General features: G+C 54.8%; 1 protein-coding gene across 2 annotated transcripts; it reads right to left on the bottom strand.

Moving 5' to 3' along the window:
- Positions 1 to 1,704: 1,704 nt before the first annotated feature.
- Positions 1,705 to 21,639, bottom strand: LOC144732792 (6-phosphofructo-2-kinase/fructose-2,6-bisphosphatase 3-like). 2 transcript variants are annotated; one of them, XM_078614385.1, is made up of 14 exons: positions 20,769 to 21,639; positions 14,199 to 14,324; positions 13,670 to 13,766; positions 11,545 to 11,611; positions 9,631 to 9,705; positions 9,110 to 9,166; positions 7,676 to 7,797; positions 6,266 to 6,473; positions 5,445 to 5,591; positions 5,150 to 5,254; positions 4,784 to 4,913; positions 4,222 to 4,284; positions 3,118 to 3,182; positions 1,705 to 2,726 (listed from the first exon to the last, which is right to left on the bottom strand). In XM_078614385.1, exons 1-14 carry the CDS (start codon positions 20,845 to 20,847, stop codon positions 2,706 to 2,708), a joined length of 1,362 nt encoding a protein of 453 aa, XP_078470511.1. In that variant the 5' UTR covers positions 20,848 to 21,639; the 3' UTR covers positions 1,705 to 2,705. The 2 variants fall into 2 exon arrangements, with proteins under 2 accessions (XP_078470511.1, XP_078470513.1); XM_078614387.1 differs by lacking the exon at positions 5,150 to 5,254.
- Between the last annotated feature and the right edge of the window lie 1,426 nt (positions 21,640 to 23,065).

Genomic DNA, 23,065 nt, shown 5'->3' with positions numbered 1-23,065 from the left:
GTTTCGATCACAACACAAGCGGTCGTCATCTTGGTGACTTTACCGAATGACCCAAAGAATATGAATCCCTGCAGTCCAGAAAGCTTCAAGTCAGTTTCAGCATGCCGTGTCTCACCAACAGTCAGCCTTGCTCGAACTGATGCTGGTGAACTGCCAGATCTTCTTGGTTCTTTCGGTAAAGTCACGTAGAAGGGAACTAATAAAATAATAAAAATAAAACATAATAAAATACAATTCTCACGACGTTTCGGCCACAACGCAAGCAGCCGTCCTCAGGTGAAGAACAGGTCTGTCGGAAAGACAGCATCCCTTCTACGTGACTTTACCGAAAGAACCAAGAAGATGAATCCCTGCAGTAACGAAAGCTTTAAATCGAAATTGAACTGCCAGATGTTCATCGACAAAGGCGCCTCTCAGCTCGGTATGGTTTGCTAGATTAACGCGAAATAATATCGAACACAAAGTAATCATGCGCGTCGCCCGAATGTTAAAACCGGTTCAGAATTTTGCCGCTGAAATTCCGCACTCTCAGAAGGTCGTGTGGCTGCTGGGATGTGTAAAAAAACGTTTCTATTCTTTACGTGGAGAGACATGTGTGAAGGAGTCGGATCGTCCGCATGTTAAATAGTGCTATTGCGTTGACGCGAAAGGTTATTTCGCGTATAAACCACAGGCGTAAACACGCCGCACGCATCGCACAAAGGCGTGCGGCTACACAGCGCTCCTGACCAAGGGACTTCAAAACGTTACGGGTTGGGCGATCTGCAAACCGTGGAAAACGTCACAGGTTTGGTCTCAAGTATGGGCAGGAAAGTGCGACGAAACAAAATTAAAAAACAACAACAATAAAAACTGCACGGACTCTCCGTCTCCTGCCACCACCACCCCAGGGGGATTCGACCACTGCCCGCTCCTCGTTCAAGCAAAACAAAACGTCGGGTGTTGGTTGGACGTGTGCTCGACGTCACAAAGCGTGGGGCCTGGATAATCACGTGGCCTTAACCCCCCCCCACCCCGCAAAAAAAACATAAAAAAAAGAAAAATCGATGACGAATCGCTGCGAAAACCGACTCCGCGTAGAGTTCACCGTCTCCGGCTGTCAGGTTGGCATAGGACCACGTAACTGCTGCCGTGACTCTCACTCACCCACTCAGCAACTCGCACACCGTGTCAACCCATACGGTTTACCCCGTATTCTTGTACGGGGAAATTGAGTTTTCAGGTCCATACGGCGTACAGCCGTTTCAAAACAGGGAAACAATTTTGTTTGTCTATTTGTTTGTGTTTCTCCCTTCTGATGGAACTTTGTAGGATGAACGTTACCATTTGTAAGGGCACGGGGTGGACAATAAGGTCTGAATTGGTCTGTAATAAGGTAGGGGGCACTGATAAGGGGTTGATAGGTATGGTAACTCCCTCCCCTCACTCATCAACACACTGGACATCTGTGAAAATAGTGGACATTTGGAAAGAAAGCGCTTCATAGCTCATCGGATTTCTCCAGGATAAATAAAGATTCTGTTTCATACTAGCTCCCACACTTACCCATCCGTCCACCATCTCCCTGACCCACTCACCACACCGCAGGTCACCTCACCCCCCTCTCTCCGCTTCTTCCCTCGCACGGCTCCACTGTGGAAATCCCCCCCCCCATCGTCGTCTTTTCCCCCAAGTTCCAAAACAACGACCTTACTCAACTCAAGAAACGTGTCACGCTCTTTATCGAGTACAACTTTTACTCGCGCTGCTCATTGCTGGCCGCTTGACGTTTTCGGCCTGTGCACAGTAACAGTTTAAAAAAATAGAAAAAAAACGCAGCTACGTGGTGCCGGGGAGTCACTTGTGGTGACCTTTGACCCCTCGGCTGAGAGACATCACTTTAATAAATAAAGCATAAATAAAACAAAACGCGCAAATTCACGGAGGTTTTTTTGGAGAAATCTTTTGGCGTTCAAAACCTTTCCCCGGTAAAACCGCTGCATGTTTGCGCTCGGACATGTCGACAAGTTCCGGCTTAATTCGCACCACCACAGCTACCGGGATTTGTAACACGCACCCCCAATTTATGTTCTAAAGTACAGATTTAAAAAAATATGCGCGTCTTATAATCGGAGAATACGGCGATTGTATTGTTCACCAGCGCGCAACGGGGGTTGGAACACGCGGATCTTTCCGCGCGTTCCACTAAAGTAATCGGATTACTCTCTCCACGCATTTTGCGGTAAAGCGAGCCACCGAGTCACTGACCCCCGCTCGGGGTCGAGTGAGGTGCAGCTGATAATTAAACAGGCGCCCGTCCGTTAGTTTAACGTACTCGTATGTCACGGGCGTGGGTACTCCGGCTACCCGCACGACGATCGGCAGTGGCTTGCGCGGCGGTGGCGTCGTCATCGTCTGCATTTAAAAACCAAAAATGAGGACCCTGTGCTTCCCGGGGGGACCCTGTCATTCGACCGCGGGTGGCGCTCCCGTCCCCGCAGCCGCGCCCGCGCGCAAAAACTCGGCCGCAGGCGACGGAATCGCCGACGCGTGGAGCCACGCTCGGCTGCTTGAGTGACGGAGGCACCGTCGCGCTTGGGAATCGCTCGTGCGACGCCAGCCGGCCGCTATGATCCCCGAGCGCAGGCCGACCTCGCTCGGACGTCCGCCGAGCGGATGCAGGGCGACTGGGTCGCGCGAGCCGGTTTCACGGCGCGCGGAGTTTGTCACGGTTCCCGCGTGGCGCTCTGCACACAGCAACAACAGCCACCGGAATGACACGTGAAGCACGCACAACACACCGTCGGCATCATTGTGCGGCGAGCGAGTGGGTGGGTGGGTGTGAGTGAGATAGTGAGCTCAGGGCGGGGGTGAGTGAGTGGGTGAGTTAGTGGATGAATGAATGGGACAGTGAGTGGGTGAGTGGGATAGTGAACTCGGGGAAGGATGAGAGGGTGAGTGAGTGAGCACATGAGAGGTGAGGGGAAAGCGAGATGTAAATGAATGGAGGAGTGAGGCGGTGAATGAGTGGTTTAGTAAGCTCGCAAGGAGGGGGTGAGAGCATGACCAGCACGTGGGTGGGTTAGTGAGCTGGTGTGTGGTGAGCATGGTGGACAGCATGTGGGTGAGTCAGCTTACCGAGTGTCCATCTCCATTTGTACTCGTCCTGTCTGCATCCAGATGAACAGATTCCAACTTGCAGCCTGAGCAACAGGCACAGAAGACATCACCGTTTTACTAGATTACGTACGAGGCTCTGGAGATCACCGACTCCCCACCCACACACCCACCTAGCCTGGTTTAACGGGGCTAGATTGTGCGAGGAGCTCACAAATAATTGAAATATCTGGATACAGTCCCTTCAGCGAGCTCCTCCGGCAGGCGAGGCTGCGTTGGCCCGGTCACGTAGCCCACATTCCCAGCCGCTGCACGCCCAAGCAACTTGTGTTTGGCCAGATAGATCGAGCTGGATAGAGAGGGGCTAAACGGGTGTGGCACGATCCAGAGAAGACATGGATTTATGTGGTACAAGAGGGTGTGGAGCTGAGTAGACTTGCTGGAGACTGGTACCAGCGGAGTCAAGATCGGCCACTATGGAGAAGGCTCCTGAAGGATGCTACTGGGTAGTTGGAGGCAGTAGCCCTCCAATAGCAGCATTGGGCAGATAAGCGACGCCCACAATCAGTGGAACACCAGCCGGCTAGAACTCGTTGGCACAAGGTGGAGCACAGGTGGTGCATCTGCCAGTCATATCAGTCAACTCATGGCACATGGGACTGTCACGTGAATTGCCACCGAGCCTCCCGACAGCTCACGTGGCCTCAAAGTGCACCTACCCAGGCACAACCACCATGGTGACATTACCCCCCAACAACAGCCGTGAATGGCGGCTGTTGTTGTATGTGCGTGCGTGCGATTGTTAGTGCGGGGAGTGTTGGCGCAGTGGTTAGCGCACTGTGCTACAAACCCGGCGACCCGCGTTCGATTCCCGCTCCGAGCCAACCAACATCCGTGATTATCCGAACCGGTCGTGGGCCTCCCCTCGCTCGACAGAGCTATAAATGAGTACCCATCGGTGTGTAATAATCGCCACTTGGGAGACAAAGGCGGTCGGGAGTGGTGCTGGCCACATCATCCTGTCGTGCGGCACATGTTGGCCTTCATAGGTGCTCGCTAACAGCACTTGCGCCGAGAGCCCACGTGGACTATGCAGGGGGATCGTTGTCCGCGTGCGAGACTCACCGTAGGCTGCCGGCGTGAGCTTGAACACGGTGTGCAGCGGGCACTTGAGGTAGGGCAGCTCGTCTAGGGGGAGGCACGCCAGAGGGTCAACCCCAACCGGTCAACTCTTAAACCCAAACACTCGCCCACACACACACACACACACACGCTCGCTCACACACACATACTACACGCACGCTCGCTCACACACACATACCACACGCTCGCTCGCCCACACGCTCGCTCGCCCACACACACGCTCGCTCGCCCACACACACGCTCGCCCGCCCACACACTCGCAGCACGGGACGATCCCCCAGACTCGCCGTCATGCCGCCAGGCTCTACTCATTTATACCGGTAATCACAACTCGTCCGCACGAAATCTACAACTCGTACGGCCACGGGACAACACTCTGTGGCTGCAAGAGCTGCAGATGTCGGCGACACGGCGCCCTGGGGCGGCTCCCCTCTACCCCCTTCCCCCCACCCCGCCAATTTTTTTTTCAGAAAGTAAAGGGGTTCAGGGCTGGGTAGTGGAGGGGGTCGTGTTGAGGAGGGGAGCGGGGGCGGGGGGACAATACCTGCCCCCTTGTCGAGGAAGTACGCGAGCAGGCAGCGCAGCACGGCCTGGTGGCACACGACCAGCACGTTCTCCTGCCGCTCCAGCTCCATGATGACCGGCTCCAGCCGCTGCACCAGGTCCTGGTACGACTACGTGGTGGGGAGAGAAGGAAGAGGAGAAGTGGCAAATCGTCAACGTTGTGACTACATGCCACAGTCAAAAATCATCAATGTGATTACATGCCACAGTGGGTAGGTGGGTGGGCGAGCGTTTGGGTGGGTGGGCGAGCGGTTGGGTGGGTGGGCGAGCATTTGGGCGAGCGGTTGGGTGGGTGGGTGGGCGAGCGGTTGGGTGGGCGGGTGGGTGGGTCAGTGGGTGAGCTCACCTCCCCGTTGGGGTAGCGGTAGTGGTATTTGCTGGCGGCGCGGAGAGAGAATTCTTCTGGGAACCTCTGCTTAATTTCATCGTAGGTCATCTCCTCACAAATCCCCTGCACGGCGCACGCATGCAAAAGCACAGCGAGAGAGATTCCCGCGTGTAGCCGCTGGGGCAGCCGTTTCGAGCGAGCACCTTCCGAAAGCTCGGACCGCTCGCACGGGCGGCTACACCTTGCCGTCGAGTCACCGATCGGCGGGCCAAGTGGCGAGGGGGCGCGGGGGGGGTGGTCAGGGAGGACTCACGGCGTCCAGCTCGTTGAGGGGCTTCCACTGCTCGTAGGGCAACGCGAGCGCCTCGGCCGTCTGGATGGCGCGGCGCAGTTGGCTCGTCCACACGCGCAGCGCCAGCGGGTTCTGCTCCTCCACGTAGCGGCACAGCGCGCCAGCAAACTACGCACGCGCACAAAAGACAAGGGTGCCCCGTGTGGCCTACACAGACTGCTGGGGCAAGTGCTCTTCGAGAGCACCTATGGAGGCCGGCACAGCACGCGAGGGGGTGGGTGGCCAGCACCACGTCCGAGTGGCGATGTTTACACACCGCATCAGGTACTCATTTGAGGCCGAGTTGAGCTCAGGGAGGCCCAGGACTGGTTAAAATAATCGTCACCGATGTTGGCCGTGAGCGGGAATAGAACTCGGTCGCCAGGTTCTAAGAGTAGGGCGCCAACCGCTACACTAACGTAGTTCTTCTCCACCAATTCCAATACCCTCCATTCGCCACTAAATGACGGTGACGTCACCACAGCGCCTGTGCCAGGGCAGGTTTACTTTGAGGTCACGCGAAGTGTCCAAGGCTCGCTGACAGGAGGTCACGGGGACAGACCCAGGTGTCACCGGTTGACCGACTTGAGACGACTGCCAAATGCACCAGCTGTGCCCCCTACTGCGCAAACTTGCTGCGTTTCAGCCGCCCGGCGCTCCGCTCGTTGTTGCGAGCGTCGCTCCTCTGCCCTCCGTTTTTGTTGGAGGGCCACTGTCTTCCGGCTTCTCCACACGGACATGCGCACGGAGAGAGGCAGGGCAGCCGCCGTGAAGCGCACGCGTGCACACGCACGCCACCGTACCTGGCGGCCGTGCGCCGTGAGGCCCTGGTCCCCGCCAATGCGGCCCTGCACGTTGCTGTCGCTCTCGCCGTGGCGGCACAGCAGGATGGAGCGCGGCTGCACGTGGATGTTCATGAGGTAGTAGGCGATGCGGCTCTGCACGTGGTCGCGCACGCGGTTCACCAGAAAGCGCTGCCCCACGTTGATGATCTTGATGTAGGACAGCTCGCTGGGGTGGCCGCGTGTGTAGAGGGGGGGGGGGGACAGGACAACGAGACCGTTCAGTCCGCGCGTTCCCCAACCGTGTTGGTCTCCACTTTCAGCAGCCAGGCTGCGTGAAGCAAATCCTGGTGAACCGCCGGATGTATGTATGTACGTATGCATGTGTAGCGAGTTCTTTAAGATGGCGTAGACGGATGATTGGAGGCAACACTTATTTATTACAAAGGACTTAACACCACACAACACAGTCCTTAGCTACACAGGGGTAACGGCCCCTGTACCCGCTGCCTGGAAGGGTATAACCCCTCTTGTACGCGCCCTATTCCTGGCTAAGGTCTCGCGGTTCCTCCGGCTACACATCCCTAGGGGAGGCTAGCTTGACCTGGCGCAGCCAAGGAGCAGGTCTCAAACACCAGCCACTCAGACCCGGCCCTGATAAGGACGTCGGGCTCCGAGGCTTCCAGGGTCGCACCACTGGCTCGCTCCGATCAGCCCCGATAAGGACGGTGGGTCAGATGAGTCCCAGGGTCCTGGCTAGCCGGCCTTCTGTCTTCCACTGGTTATTCAGTCTTCGCTGGCAGCACTGCCCAGACTCTCTCGGGCTCCTGCCTTTTATGCTGCTCTGTGGCTTGCTCCGCCCTAGCCACGCCTCCCTTCCCGAACCTTCTACCAGGTTCGGGAAGGGTGACATCATTCCCCCATAGCCCCCTACCTGGGGGCTGGCCCATTCGCTCCAGGATCCGATCTGGCCTTCAACTGTCAGCCTCTTGGCTCAGCTCCCCAGGTACCAGAGGTCGCAAACGGGTTTTGATTCCTTACCCGTACCCGTACCCGGCCGCACCAGGGTCGCAAATGGGTACCCGTACCCGTACCCGGCCGGGTACGGGTAGCCGTTCCCTACCCGTACCCGTACCCTACCCGAAATGAGTGACAAACGGTGACTCACCAGCGACTCAAGGCCTATCCGTACCCGTACCCGGCCGCACCAGGGTCGCAAACGGCTACCCGTACCCGGCCGGGTATCGGGTACGGGTATCGGGTACCCGGTTGCGACCTCTGCCAGGTACTGGCTCAACCCGTTAAGTGCCCCCTATAGGTAGGTATTGGGTACTGGCCGGAGATGGTGTATATTCGCCTAATAACACCATGAAACATGTATGTTCGTAGCCCTCGCAAGTCGACTCCGTGCAGCTATCGCCCCCTCCTTACCTGTCCACCTCGTCGTCGATGGGCTGGTAGGCGGTCTTGTAGCACTCGATGCGCTTGATGAAATCGTCCCGCGCTGTCTCCAGGTCGAAGTCCTTGTAGTCCGGGCTGCTCAGCTTCACTTCCTGTCGCCCCATAGCACACACACACACACGCAGGCACGAAAGCACGCCCCGCGCACCGTGCGTTGCGGAGTTTAGATTTGCCGATGTCGTCTTTGCGATCTTTTAGGCTCAATCCACATTGAAGTGACACTTTGGTCCACGTACAGTACAGGAGAACCCCCAGATGCATGTTAATTCCATTTACGACGATTCGTTTTTAGGTTCGTCACAAATGAGATTAGGTTTCCCCCTTTTTTCTGGCAACAAAACAGTTGTGTTAAGATGTTAAAACACCAAACTGAAACCTTTTACAAGGAATTATGTTTGCATTAACCACAATGCTTGTGGTTAGAATGCAAACCAAAAACGTACTCTGATAATATAGTGCATTGTCTTTGAAACTGATTGGTCCACACCAGAGACAGCTTTCTTTTGAGCCTCGTCTCAAAACGGTGTTAGACCAGCGGACGCCAAAAGGCATACAGGACAAAGACAAGCATATATTTTTCGTTATTAAGAATTTCTTTCATTTATTTTATTATAAATTATATTCTTTCGATGGAAAATTACCTGTAGTAAATGCACATTAAGCTGTTTGCCCGTGCACACATTTTCACACATTTCGTACAATTCCAATTGTTCTGGTCTCGTTCCCCCCACCAGCGCCGAGCTAGGCCCCGGCACGCTGCCGGGGTCCCCACCAGTGACGCGATGGGCCCACGGTCGCCAGAGGTCGCAAATGGGTTTTGATTCCTTACCCGTACCCGTACCCGGCCGCACCAGGTTCGCAAACGGGTACCCGTACCCGGCCGTACCCGTACCCTACCCGTACCCGGCCGGGTACGGGTATCGGGTACCTGATTGCGACCTCTGGGATGAAGCCATGTTGCAGGCGCTGGTGGGTTGATTCTAGGAACTTGAATTATGAGAAGAGACACGACGTTGGGAAATGAGTGACAAGACGGTTACTCACCAGTGACTCACGGTCTACCCGTACCCGGCCGCACCAGGGTCGCAAACGGCTACCCGTACCCGGCCGGGTACGGGTAGCCGGGTACCGGGTAGGGTATGGGTATCGGGTACCCGGTTGCGACCTCTGACGGTCGCTCATGGTCGGCCGCGGCCGCACGGCGAGCCGACGGAACACGTTGGCTCGACTTCTTCCGAATCCGAACAGAGTCAAACGTGGATATCACAGAGCGACTGCGATAGTTAAAAAATGAGAACTTAGAAAGGAGGCCAAGCCTTTGGCGGTGGGAGGGGGGGGAGCATTCGATGCCTCCCCGGGCAAAAGACGCGGAAGTGTGGCGGGCAAAATGCGGAGGCGGCTCACCGCGATGTTGGAGGCGATCACGTCCGGGTCATCGCAGAGCGACTCCACGAAGAGCAGCTGGAACAGAGGGACAGGCGACGCGCGTCGGCGACATCGTCACGTGACCACAGGCGCAGGGCCCTGCAACCACTTGTGTTTGGTCTACTCTTCCACGCTGGACGGACATACGCGAAGAAGCTTGTTGCAGAGGTTTGCGGTTCCAAACCAGCAGGCCGTCCTGGTTAATAAAATACTCTGTGCTTTGGAATAATGCGCTATATGAATCTAGATAAGATGCGTTTCACAGTGGATGTTAAAGATCCCGTGATGTCATTTGAAACAAAAAATGTTGACCAAATATGGGGATTTTTTAAAGTTACACTGCAAATTACTCAATTGAGACACGCACAGCAATCATCACCCAGTCTTGAGACTCAGCGAGGCTTCACTGGGTAAACAAGTGGGTACATAACCACTAACGACTCGACCCACACCCAATGACTTCGCCCATCGCCAACGGACTCGCCCTGTGACCAACTCACCTTGTAGCCGCAGTCGTGACAGAAGTTAATGATCATGTCTCTACGCTCCCTCGTCGTGTTGGTGGCATCAAACACCTACACACACACACGCGCACACACAACAACAGCCACCGTTCGCCACTAAGTGGTGGTGACATCGCCACGGCGGTTGTGGCAGGCTAGGTGCACAGTGAGGCCATGTGACGTGCGGAAGGCTTGCGGCTGGCAGGACAGACCCAGGTGCCATGGGTTGACTCACTGAAACCATCCGACTCATCAGCCTTGCCCGCGTCCCTCCACCGATGTTCATATTTGGGAGGGGAATTAGCCACCACCTTCATTCCTTGCCTCCATTGATGAGATGAGCCCACAGTAGTCTGGGGATTCACAGCTTCCCACACCATCCCAACACGCTCCCCATTCCCCCTTCATTAGTTAAAGTTGTTTGGCAGTTTCCTGCGCTAAGCGGAGGACTGTCCCACCCCTCAGTTACTGGAGCCAGAACCACCCCACCAGACCTCCTGTATCCCACGGAGTTCCAGGCAACGCCGGTCCAGCTCCTGACAAAAGAATGGAAGCCTCTCCTCCTTACAGACTTTTCTGGAGGAACCCAGGGGGTGGGGGGGGGTTCAGTGTCCAGGTGCCTGTCCCCTCCCCGCGGGGCCTCCAGCACAAGCGAACGTTCATCTTATTTTTCTGTTATTTCGGTAGTTGCATTGAAGGTGGAGGAGTTACCAGCACCCCCTCACACCTATCCAGGGCCCCTGCTGGCCACTGCGGTGGCTGCCAACACGCCATGAGCGTAAACAGCTGTTAAGGATCAGCCTTCCCCCCCAATGGCATTGCTCACAGCACACAACAACAACCGCCGCGCGCGCACACACGCACACTCACATACATACACACGCACACACACACACACGCACACGCATACACACGCATACACACGCACACGCACACACACGCATACACACGCACGCACACGCACATGCACACACACACATACATACACACGCACACACATGCATACACGCACACACACACGCACACGCTGTGACGGTGTTGTGACGGTGTTGTGACGGTGTTGTCATGGTTTCACGATGGCTTCATGACGGAGTTGTGATGGTGTTGTGAACGTGTTTAGACGATGTTTGAATGGTTTTATAATGGTATTGTGAGGATGCTGTGACGGTGTTGTCATGGTTTCATGATTGAGTTGTGACGATGTCGTGAAGGTGTTGTGACAATATATTAATGGTTTCATGACAGTTTTGAGACGGTGTTTTGATGGTGTTGTAATGGAATTGTGATGGCGTAGTGATGGATTCATGCTAAGAGTTGTGACGGTGTTATGAAGGTGTTGTGGCGATGTTTTAATGGTTTCATGACAGTGTTGACACGGCGGTGTGGTGATGTTGTGATTGTTTCATGATGAAAGTTAGTTGTGATGGTGTCATGACAGTGTTATACTGGTAGGAACCTCCTGGTTACACCAGCCCACAGGGAATGATTGTGTCCGTCCGTCGTGCAGGGAGGGGCTGGGTGGGGAGGGGAGGGTGGGGAGGGGCTGGGTGGGGAGGGTGGGGAGGGGCTGGGCTGGGTGGGGAGGGTGGGGCTGGGTGGGGAGGGGCTAGTCACCCCGTGGTGCCCTCATCAAACTCAACGTTTAACCTACTCACGCCGGCTTGTGCCCGCCCTCACAGTCGGGCATATTTGCGGAATACACCACGCCGCCGTTGACCCTGGCCATTGACCGAGCAACCCAACGTTCCTACCAGCTCCCTCCGCAGGAATGTGTTATTCTTTTCTTAACAATGTTGTGATGGTGTTGTGATGGTGTTGTAATGGTGTCTTGACAGTGTTGTGATGGTGTCTTGACAGTGTTGTAAAGGTGTTGTGATGGTGTCGTGATGGTGTTTTGACGCCTCCTCTCACCGCCACGTGGCCCTGCTGCTCATCGATGTATCTTCTGGCGTCTCTCAGAGCGGCCTGGGCACACTGCCTGCAGCACAACAAACACACACACACATCATCACCGTCAGCGGCAGCCATTATCTATGCACCGCTGGATTAAGGTTTGCCAACGCCATCAACATCCCCCAAACGTCTCTTGGACGTGTTTCCACCTTTGGCTGCCGCTCCTTTTGCAGGCTCAACCACCGGCAATCATCCCTTCTGGAGCGTCCAGCCCAAGCTTCAAGCTCGCTGCTCTTCAGAGTCAAACGCGACGATGTCTCGGACCTGCATGCGATCTCTAATCCGCGTGCCCGTCTCTTCCCGTCTCGCAGCGTCGAATTTCGAGCGTGCACTGCGCCTTTGCGCGTCCAAGTGAAATAAAGTTACAGCGACACCTCGACTTTTGTCCACTTGACTTTCGTCGCTTCGCTCTTTTCGGCCGTTTTCAACTATCACCACATTTCAAATTTGGTCCACGCGACTTTCCTCTTTCGTCCGATTTCATCCCCAAACCTTCCCCGACGTTCGCGCCACGCGCCGTCTTTTGTCGTTCAGTCTTTGCATAGAAGTCGTCAATTTGCACAGCTTATGCTGTCTGGAATTTCTCGCTACGTCATTCCCTTCCCACGTAATGTCGATTTTGGCAACTCGAGAAGGGAATGACGTAGAGAGCTGAAAAGTACGTTAGAGCTCAGAGTTCGAGAGTTTTCGCTGCTTCACACAAACAGACAGATGTCTTTTCTGCTTTAAAATTAAGATGTGAAATTAATCAGACAAGAATCCAAGTCCCGGGCGAGGCCGGGTAGTAAAGCTCGTCTCTTATATTTATGTTTAGTCATATTATTAATACTCTACTTATTTCTGTGATTATACCGGAAACAATTCACAGTTATTTTTGTGATAACAGTATAATACTGCAGTGTTCATAGTTATTTTCGTGATTATAAAACACGTGTACAGTATTCATACTGTGCTTATTTTCGTAATTACTGTAAATGATTTTTTTCCTCATTTATTTAGTCTGGTTTATTTATTCTTATATTAATTTTTCTTCATTTCTGTTTATTTAGGTTTCGCACGCATGTGTTATATACTTACTGTAGTGACTTGCATGTACGTTTTTATATTTATTGTAGTTATTTGCATGTACGCTTTTCGCCGACGAAAATAAATTTGCAAGCTAAATAAATTCTCTACTTTGACATTAGTAAATTTTTTGACATTCGTCCATGCTCTGGTCCCTAACCAGACGAAAGTGCACGGTATTCCTGTATCACGTTTCTTTCTAATGCTTTCCCACCAACGTTGACAGCATGAATGCCTCCGCTCCATCGGTCTGCAAAGGCGTGCGGGGGGGGGGAAGGGGGCGGTGTTGGGTGGCTCGATGACTCTCGTGGCGTTGATCCAACACGAATAAAACTTTGGTGCGAAACTGCGCGGCTATTCTGGACTCGCCAACGGGCAGCACCCGCGGTGTGCCCTCGGCTCGTCGAACACCGCACCACCGGAGACGAGCGAGCGTTGAGAAACACGACGACAATGAGTTCGATAATTGTTTTTTTACCCTTCTATCTGGCAAAAACATGACACCTTTTTTACAAGGAGTCATGTTTGCATAGACCACAATACCTGCAGCCATAATGCAAACAAAAAACATAACTCTGATAATGTATGCATTGTCCTTGAAGTTGATTGGTCCACACCCGAGACAGCTTTCCTTAGAGCCTAGTCTCACATGGTGTTGGACCAGATGACGCCAAAAGGCGCACAACTCAAAGACAATGCACCATCACAGTATGAGAGCTCGGGGTAAGCATTTACACCATTGGATGTGGACCAATCAACTTCAAGGACAGTGCATATATTATCAGACTTATGGCTGCAGGTATTGTGGTCTATGCAAACATGACTCCTTGTAAAAAAAAAAGGTGTCAGTTTAGTTGCCAGATAGAAGGGTAAAAAAACAATTATCATATTTTTTACTGGCAAATGAGGTTCCAATGGTGACAATGAATTCATTTCTTTATTTTAGCCCCGAACTAGTTCTTAAATTCGAAACAAACATCGCGTGACTACGACGGCGATGGGCGAGCAAGGCCCTCACCTCCTGATCTGCATCGCCTCCTCGTTCTTCTGCTCGAAGAACTCGTGGGACTTGTAGCAGCGCACCGCCTCGCGCCGGTACTCACCCACGTTAAACACTGCGGACACGAACACACACACACTCGGGTGAGACACTCACACACAGCGCCATCTCCCCCTTCCCTCACTCCATCCCCCCCTCCCTCACTCCATCCCCCCCTCCCTCACTCCATCCCCCCCCCCTCCCTCACTCCATCCCCCCCTCACTCACTCACTCCATCCCCCCCTCCATCCCCCCCTCCACCCCTCCCTCCCTCCATCCACCCCTCCCTCCATCCACCCCTCCCTCCCTCCATCCCCTCCTCCCTCCCTCCCTCCCTCCATCCATCCCCCCTCCATCCCCCCCTCCACCCCTCCCTCCCTCCATCCACCCCTTCCTCCCTCCATCCACCCCATCCCTCCCCCCATCCCCCCCATCCCCCACCTCCATCCCTCCACTTCATCCCCCCCCCACCCCCCAGGCAAGCATTGGAGCCAGCCGGCGGCCTCACCGCGCGTCGCCACGCCGACCCAGTTGAGGTAGCGCGTCAGCTTCTTGGCGATGTAGGTCTTCCCTCGCGCCGGGAGGCCGACCATCGCGATCAGCATCGGCGAGTTGGCGAGCAGCGGCAGGCATGCTGGGCAGGGGCAAGGCAGAGGTCAACGTCGGGGTCACGGTCGGCATCATCAGCGCCATTACTGTGAAGCGTAAACCATGAACTATTCGCAGGCCCAAGTCAATTCAGTACCGGTTGAAGGTCTCCCCCCCTTCCCCGCCCCCCCCGTATCATGTCGGTCAGGGTAGTTGTTTGACCATACTTCGCCACACTGGTCATTGCGTGTGGTGAAGGGAGGCGGGGAAAACCCAGGACCAGGTTCAGATATCCCTCGCCCACCGATGTTAGCCGCGTTGCCAGGAATTGGAACTGGGTTACAGGCAGACAGCTGTCAACCCATTCGGTTTACTCCGTATTTTTGTACAGGGAAATTTAGTTTTTAGGTCTATACGGCGTACAGCCATTTCAATACGGGCAAAAAAAAAGTGTTTATTTGTTTGTGTTTCTCCCTCGTGATGAGACTTTGTAGGATGAACGTTGAGATGTATAAGGAGCACGGGGTCACCAATAAAGTCTGAATTGGTCTGTAACAAGGCAGGCAGCACTGCTGAAGGGTTGGCAGGTATGGGCACACCTCGCGTAGCACGACCCCGCAGAAACGCCGATTCGTGATGGTGCTCTTTGTACCCGAGAATAAGTAAATTAAATAAAAAATAAGCTCGTCTGCGTGCCTCAAGAGACGCTCATTAGTGTCCGCCAGATATTTGTGCGCGCTACAAATTGCATTGTTGTTACACGAGACCAAGAGGATGATGGGCGAGTGTGAATGGGATCGAAGCAGAGCTGGGGGAGGGAGGGACACGATGGAGGGAGGGAGGGACCCATCGTGATTCATAAACCAGCACCTCAGCAGAACTAGCCCAGTGTATCCCCACAGTCGTTACGAGCCCCGTGTGAGAGACGCAGAGAGAGAGAGACGCAGAGGGCTTCACGGGCCTCCACTAGAAATCTGCCGCGGGTGACGCGCACACGCAGACGTTGACGCGCCCGTGCGAACGCGCACGGGACCCCGGGCCGACGAGCACCACGTCACGTCCACCTCTCGGGCAAACGATTCCACTCGACGAGAGTTGGAGACTCTCTCTGTCCAGTGAAGGGTTAATGCACTCAAAAGAGAAAAAACAACAGCCGCTAAAGGGAAGCATGCACCGTCTGCCTCCCGATAGCATCATCACGCGCGCAGGTCATCTTGTCCCGCGGCTTGGAAAGACGCCCGGAGCGAGGGCTTGAATACTGAACCGGCATTATTCGAGGGTGCTGGCTGAGAGACACGGGGCCATTATGAACCCCTGACCTCACAGTTGTCCGTCTCAGCGAGGCCGGCTGCTCAAGAGAACGACGCCCAGACTCGGGGTCTCGAGCCTTGAAACGCGAATCTCAGCGGTGCCGGCTCTGTGTGGTTGACACGGCCATTGTGAACCTCAACGAGAGCGAGAGACACCCACACCCAGGGGCCCCGAACAAGGAATCTCTCTGCGACGGTTCACCGCTGTGTGGCCGAAAAGCGCCGAATACCGCAAAAGGACGCGGCAGTAGCGTGGGTAATTGGCTGAGCTCTCCCCTTCACCCCCCCCCCCAGACTCCCACTCAAGCCCTCCCCTCTCGAGCCCCCCCATCCACCCACCCACCCAACCCACCCCCGCCCCCCCAAACTGAGCGCGTGCGAGCACGTAGCCCACGTAGACGAAATTTTCTCATTTTAAAAGAATTCAACATCAGTGGCGGCGGCGCGAACCCCCCCGCCCCCCCCCCATGCGGATTGCTTATTTATTTATTTCCCCTTTAACACGATGCATATGGGCTTCAACGGCATTGCTTTGTTAAAGACGCATTGATAAATGTAGATCACCGCCACCATCATCAGCCACGATCAATTTACTGCTGGATGAATGCATCCCCAAGCCGTTATGTATTCACACATCACCCACACACACACATGGTGACCGGTGATGCGAGCTGATCTGCGTGCGCGCGTGTGCGTGTCTGAGCTGTGATGTCTGCGGTTGTTGCTATGCGTGACGGTGCATGTGTTTGTGCGCGCGCGCGCACACACACACAAAGTGATGGAAATTTCAATGGGGAAGTGTCGGTAGGAGACATCCTGCCAAAGACCCCCCCCCCCTATAACCATTCACAGACTGTCGTGGCAAGTGCTGTTAGCGAGCACCTATGAAGGCCGGCACGGCACACGAAATGGGGTTGGGCGGCCAGCACTACACCCGGCCACCTTTGTCTCCCTAGTGCTGACGTTTCATGCACCGGACCAGGTACACATTTGAGGCCGAGTCTACCTAGGGGAGGCCCAGGAACGGTTCAGATAATCGCCGCTGGCGTTGATGGCCACGAACGGAAATTGAAGCCGGGTCGCCGGGTTCGCAGTGCAGCGGTGCTGCCCGCTACGCCCACGCTGCTCACGAGGACCTCACACACGCGCAGCCATTTCCCGTCTGCCGAGGCCTCACCGTCTAAGGCACAGGACACGTTCGGCATCGTGCCGGTTCACACGTGTGGTGAACACGAGGAGCCGGTATACCGCGTGTACCGGCACATTGACACCAGCGGCATACATAGTGACACGCGCGCGCGCGCACACACGCGGTGACCGGCGATGCGAGATGATGTGTCTGTGGGGAGGGGAGAGTGGGAGGGAGAGAGGCTGAGCCGATGCCTGTGGTCGTGTGGGACGTGCAGCTCTGCACGACGTGCATGGAGGCACGGCGAGTTTCATCTTTTCAGGAATTAATAAATAACAACGAAATATATATATTTTTCAAACCCAACAAAGTCACACGCGGCCACTCGGCAGTGACCAAACCCAACATTCCCCGTCCACGAATTGACGAGCGAGAAACGTGGGTTTCCAATGCGCGACTCGCCCTGGGGAACATCGCGTGGGTTTTACATCGCGGGAAATCCGCTTCAAGCCCGGCAAGGTACGGCAGGCAGCACTCCACACCTGGATCGGGAATCTCGTGCCGTGAGGAGGAACCACGGGGTGTTGGGAGAGATCCAGCCATGAGCGATGCGGTCAATCCGGTCAGCCTCTGTGGCAGCCGCGTTTTGGCTTTAACTGTCGAACAAAGACGGTCCACTGCCATCGCGCGGTTTCAAATGCGCTTCTGCGGCCGTCTGGAATGCTCTTCCGACCGATATTAGGAAGCCGCTGGGTTGCAAACTAATTTCTTTGGAACTGCTTTTTATGTTTAGTTTGTTGTCCTTCCCCCATATATCTCCAATTATCACTGTGGTAATCTCCAATTATATATATCTCCAATTATCACTGTTGGCTACGTACGGTGTGAAAAAAGTTCAACATACGTACACACCTGCTGCTACACAAGCTGGACTCCGCTGTTGAGATACTTAACGTCAAAACCGGTCCATACAATCCGTTGCCTTTTCCCAGTTGGTGAATTGCAGATTACACACCCACCCACCGTCTTCACATGTATATTGTAAACCGTCTATAAACACATACAGACATTAGTATTTATATCGCCAGCAACGATCGACACGATCAATCCACTGCTCGGAGGTTGTATGTTGCTTGAACTTCTTTTGCACCGTACGTAGCCAACCGTGCGGTTGATTGATCGATTTCAGCTCGTAAGTGACGTCTGACTCAATCGTATCACAAAAAGTATTTCTTTCGACTAGCAACTCAAAAACAAACCCCAGCATCCATCATCAGCTCTGGTTGCCACCTCTCCCACTTGAGGTCAAACCCTCACAGAGTTCTCACGCTGCCTAGGTCAATGAATTATCAACACTGCAGTGAAAATGCAATAAAGTTTAACACAGTGCCACCAGATATCAGGAACAACTCAATGCCTGCCACTATTTGTACACCGATGCCAATTCCTGGACAGAAGGCAACCAGATCATCAGCGCTCATCAATCCACTGCTGGATGAATAAGGCCTCCCATCCACAAGCAGTCACCATCTAACTAATTGGTCAAGTTCTGTCTATGTGACAAGCACATTTATATATTTACGCAATCTAATCCAACCCTCCCCCGCCTTTATTATCAGTCACCATCCCCCATGGTTCTGCGTTACAACAATCACCGCGCCTGGCACCGGCGCACGAGCTCATTTCGTCGCTCCATCTCCACGGCGTACGTCCCTTCTAGCGCTGCAAGAGCGGCAGCGTTGACCACGCCACGCCGGTTGGTTTTACAAGAAAGGGCCCCCGGGATTCCGGTGGCGAATTCCGAGAAAAGGGGCCGCTCTGCTGAATTGCTAACGTGCAGTGCAGTGTGGGTGTTTCTGAGAAATCTCAAAACCCTCAAGAACCGAGGCCGTGTCAAAGGTCACGGGGCAGGAACCACACAGCCAGGACCGCCACGGTGGCGAGGCGTTAACTACCTCGCCTGGTACGCAGGAGGTCGTGTGTTCGATCCCGACCCTGACGCCTGCTGCTGTATATTTGGAGTTTGCGTGTCGCTCTCCCTGTGGTCGCGTGGATTTTTCTCCAGGTCCTCCGGTTATTCCTTCCACATTTATAATCAACATCATGCGTTTTGAGTATTTGGCTGCTGTGCATTTCCACATAAGCCACTTCGTTGAGCTATCATTTGTGGCCAGGTCACTTCTGAAAAGAGCTGTATTGCTCAGAAGGCCTTACCTGGTAAAATACAAAGAGTTTAGGGATCTGTCCCTCCACATAAAATATATATTTTTCCACCCCATCAGCCACATGGCCTTCTGCCTAATTATATCGCGAAATATTATGATTATGATTACGCTTGTTTATCCAGAAAAGCCTCACAGAGTCTCATGACTCGCTTTCCGGAGGGTCCTGCCAAGTAAGTTTTGGCAGTAAACAGGTTGCTGTTTATTTATAATCCCAAACTGAGAAATTTTCAGGCAATTTCCGAATTTGGACCCAGACGCCGGTACACACGATTGCCTCCTCTTGCGAATGATACCCGCGGAGACCTTTGACTGCGAATCAGATGGCGCTTAGTAGCAATCGTACTATTACAATGGCTAATACAACCCAAAGGTCGCAACCGGGTACCCGATACCCGTACCCTACCCGATACCCGGCTACCCGTACCCGGCCAGGTACGGGTACCTGTTTGCGACCCTGGTGCGGCCGGGTACGGGTACGGGTAAGGAATCAAAACCCGTTTGCGACCTCTGCCTCTCCACCACCACCACCACGACCACGTGTGAACCCGCCAGCCGATGGCGGCGTTTGTCACTCATTTCGGGTAGGATACGGGTAGGGAACGGGTACCCGTACCCGGCCGGGTACGGGTACGGGTAAGGAATCAAAACCCGTTTGCGACTTCTGATACAACCCGAGTAACAATAAGGGCGGCCGCCAAATTCGAACCGTGGACGTCTGTATAGCAAGCGGTGCACGAGCTACCCGCTAGGCCGCGTCACCCGTAGTGACCATCGGCATCAACCATGGTCAGTCCACTGCTGGATGAAGGCCTCCCGAAGCCTCTGCCGCAGAGGTCGCAAACGGGTTTTGATTCCTTACCCGTACCCATACCCGGCCGCACATGGGTACCCGTACCCGGCCGGGTACAGGTACCCGTATCCTACCCGTGAGTGACAAATGGTTACTCACCAGTGACTCACGGCCTACTCGTACCTGTATCCGGCCGCACCAGGGTCGCAAACGGGTACCCGTACCTGGCCGGGTACGGGTAGCCGGGCATCGGGTAGGGTACGGGTATCAGGTACCCGGTTGCGACCTCTGCTCCGCCACCTCTCAAACGACTCAAGCGCCACTTGAGGCTCAACTCGCCTCCCATCATTCATCCTCGCGCAATGCCGTGCCTCACAATGGCCAACCACAATTAAATTGGTTGAACACGTCGGAGGCTTTCGCGACCAAGATCATCCGTAATATCGGTTTAAATGTGTCGTTAAAACTGCCACCACCCGACACAGCCAACTAATAAGGGTTGTCTCGCAAACTGAACGTGCCAATTCGTTACTAGTACAGCACACCGGTTTTACTCCTCAAGAGTAAATCCACAATATTTGCTCTCCAACACACAAGAAATTCTACATTTGAAGCATTCGTGACTGCAAGGATTCATACTCTTAGTTTTTTTTCGGTAAAGTCACGTAGGTAATAAAAAATAATAATAAAAATAATAGAAATAATCATAGACATAAAATAAAATAATAAATCACAATGGAGAAACACAAACAAATAGTCGCTTGTTTTTCTCGTTGCCCGAATTGAAACGGCAGCACGCCGTTGTGAACCTGACTCAAATTTCCCCGTACAAACGAGCAAGTGGGGGGGGGGGGGAGGTCACACCGTAGGGATTAGCAGTGGCCACGCTGACCGTGGTAAGTGAGTGAGAGACAGACAGAGAGAGACATACAGAGAGAGACACACGGAGAGAGACAGAGAGAGACACACAGAGAGAGACATCCTCGCACGGCAAGGCGCTTTGCTGCTGCTGTTGGCAGCAGCGGCAAACACTCACATCTTGGGGGCGCGACTCCGGGCAGATCACTGGGCAGCCAAGTCTTCTGCACTGGGCTCTGGAACAGATCTCTTGGCATGGCTACGCACGTGTCTGCAGCCTGTGTCTGTAGCCTGAGTCTTCAGTATCTTACGACTGTGTCTTCAGACTGTGTCTGCAGCCTGTGTCTGCAGTATCTGCAGTGTGTGTGTCTGCAGTATCTGCAGTGTGTGTGTCTTCAGTATCTCGAACCCGTATCTTCAGCCTGAATCTTCAGTATCTGCAATATCTTCAGCCTGAATCTTCAGTATCCGATGTGTATCTGCTGTATATTCAGCCTGTACCTTCAGCCTGAATCTTCAGTATCAGCAGTGTGTATCAGCAGTATCTTCAGCACGTATCTTCGGTATATGTAGTGTATCAGCAGTATCTTCAGCACGTATCTTCAGTGTATATCAGCAGTATCTCCAGCGCGTATCGTATCTATCCTCGGTATGTATCTTCAGCCTGCATCCGCAGTGTCTTCAGCGTGTACCATCGGCAACCCTCTCAAGTTCACACGTCAAAGTGCCTCTAAAGCCCAACCTCTGGGGACTCGACCACGCATCTCACGTACCACCCCAACCCAGCAAGCATCCAGCGTGTGGTGTACACTGTGTGTGTGTACACTGTGTGTGGGGTGTACACTGTGTGTGGGGTGTACACTGTGTGTGTGTATGTACACTGTGTGTGTGTACACTGTGTGTGTGTGGGGTGGGTGTACACTGTGTGTGTGTGTGGTGGGTGTACACTGTGTGGGGTGGGTGTACACTGTGTGTGTGTGTACACTGTGTGTGTGTGTACACTGTGTGTGGGTGTACACTGTGTGTGGGTGTACACTGTGTGTGTACACTGTGTGGGGTGTGTGTACACTGTGTGTGTGTGTACACTGTGTGTGTGTGCACTGTGTGTGGGTGTACACTGTGTGTGGGTGTACACTGTGTGTGGGTGTACACTGTGTGTGTGTGTACACTGTGTGTGTGTGTACACTGTGTGGGGTGTGTGTACACTGTGTGTGTGTGTGTACACTGTGTGTGTGTGCACTGTGTGTGGGTGTACACTGTGTGTGGGTGTACACTGTGTGTGGGTGTACACTGTGTGTGTGTGCACTGTGTGTGGGTGTACACTGTGTGTGGGTGTACACTGTGTGTGGGTGTACACTGTGTGTGTGTGCACTGTGTGTGGGTGTACACTGTGTGTGGGTGTACACTGTGTGTGGGTGTACACTGTGTGTGTGTGCACTGTGTGTGGGTGTACACTGTGTGTGGGTGTACACTGTGTGTGTGTGCACTGTGTGTGTGTGGGTGTACACTGTGTGTGTGGGTGGGGGAGTGGCAGGGAGTGCGGCTTGCCGAGTCGTCTGGTTGAGTGCGCCGCGCGTGTGAATGCCGTCGGCTTCCGAACGCGTCACCGGTACGAGGCTAGGGGAGTCGGCGACGCCTCGCTCGCTCCCTCCACCCTTATATAGGGGCCCTGGCTCCACCCCCTCCACTCCCTCGCTCCACCCCCTCCACTCCCTCGCTCCACCCCCTCCACTCCCTCGCTCCACCCCCTCCACTCCCTCGCTCCACCCCCTCTACTCCCTCGCTCCACCCCCTCAACTCCCTCGCTCCACCCCCTCCACCCCCTCCACTCCCTCGCTCCACCCCCTCCACTCCCTCGCTCCACCCCCTCCACTCCCTCGCTCCACCCCCTCCACTCCCTCGCTCCACCCCCTCCACTCCCTCGCTCCACCCCCTCTACTCCCTCGCTCCACCCCCTCAACTCCCTCGCTCCACCCCCTCCACCCTTATATAGGGGCCCTGGCTCACCCCCTTTACCCCCCTCGCTCCACTCCCTCCGCCCCCCCTCGCTCCCCCCGCCCCTCCCCCTCGCTCACCCCGCCCCTCCCCCTCGCTCCCCCTCGCTCCCCCTCGCTCCCCCCGCCCCTCCCCTCGCTCCCCCCGCCCCTCCCCCTCGCTCCCCCCACCCCTCCCCCTCGCTCCCCCCGCCCTCCCCGCCCCTCCCCCCGCCCCTCCCCCTCGCTCCCCCCGCCCCTCCCCCTCGCTCCCCCCCGCCCCTCCCCTCGCTCCCCCCGCCCCTCCCCTCGCTCCCCCCCCGACCCTCGCTCCCCTCCCCTCGCTCCCTCCCTTTGAAACCCCCTCCCTCTCCCGCCCTTACAGGGTCCACCCCCTGGCTTTCCTCCCTTACATAGCCCCCCCCCTCCTTTATTGCTCCCCCTCCCTCCCTCCCTTATAACACCCCCCCCCCCCCCCCGGCTTTCTCCCTGACAAGGATTC

Source organism: Lampetra planeri, chromosome 44 (assembly GCF_965212315.1).
Source record: "Lampetra planeri chromosome 44, kcLamPlan1.2.h2, whole genome shotgun sequence".
NCBI lineage: Eukaryota > Metazoa > Chordata > Hyperoartia > Petromyzontiformes > Petromyzontidae > Lampetra > Lampetra planeri.
The sequence above is the reverse complement of the archived record's forward strand: the minus strand, read 5'-3'. Positions and strand labels throughout refer to the sequence as shown.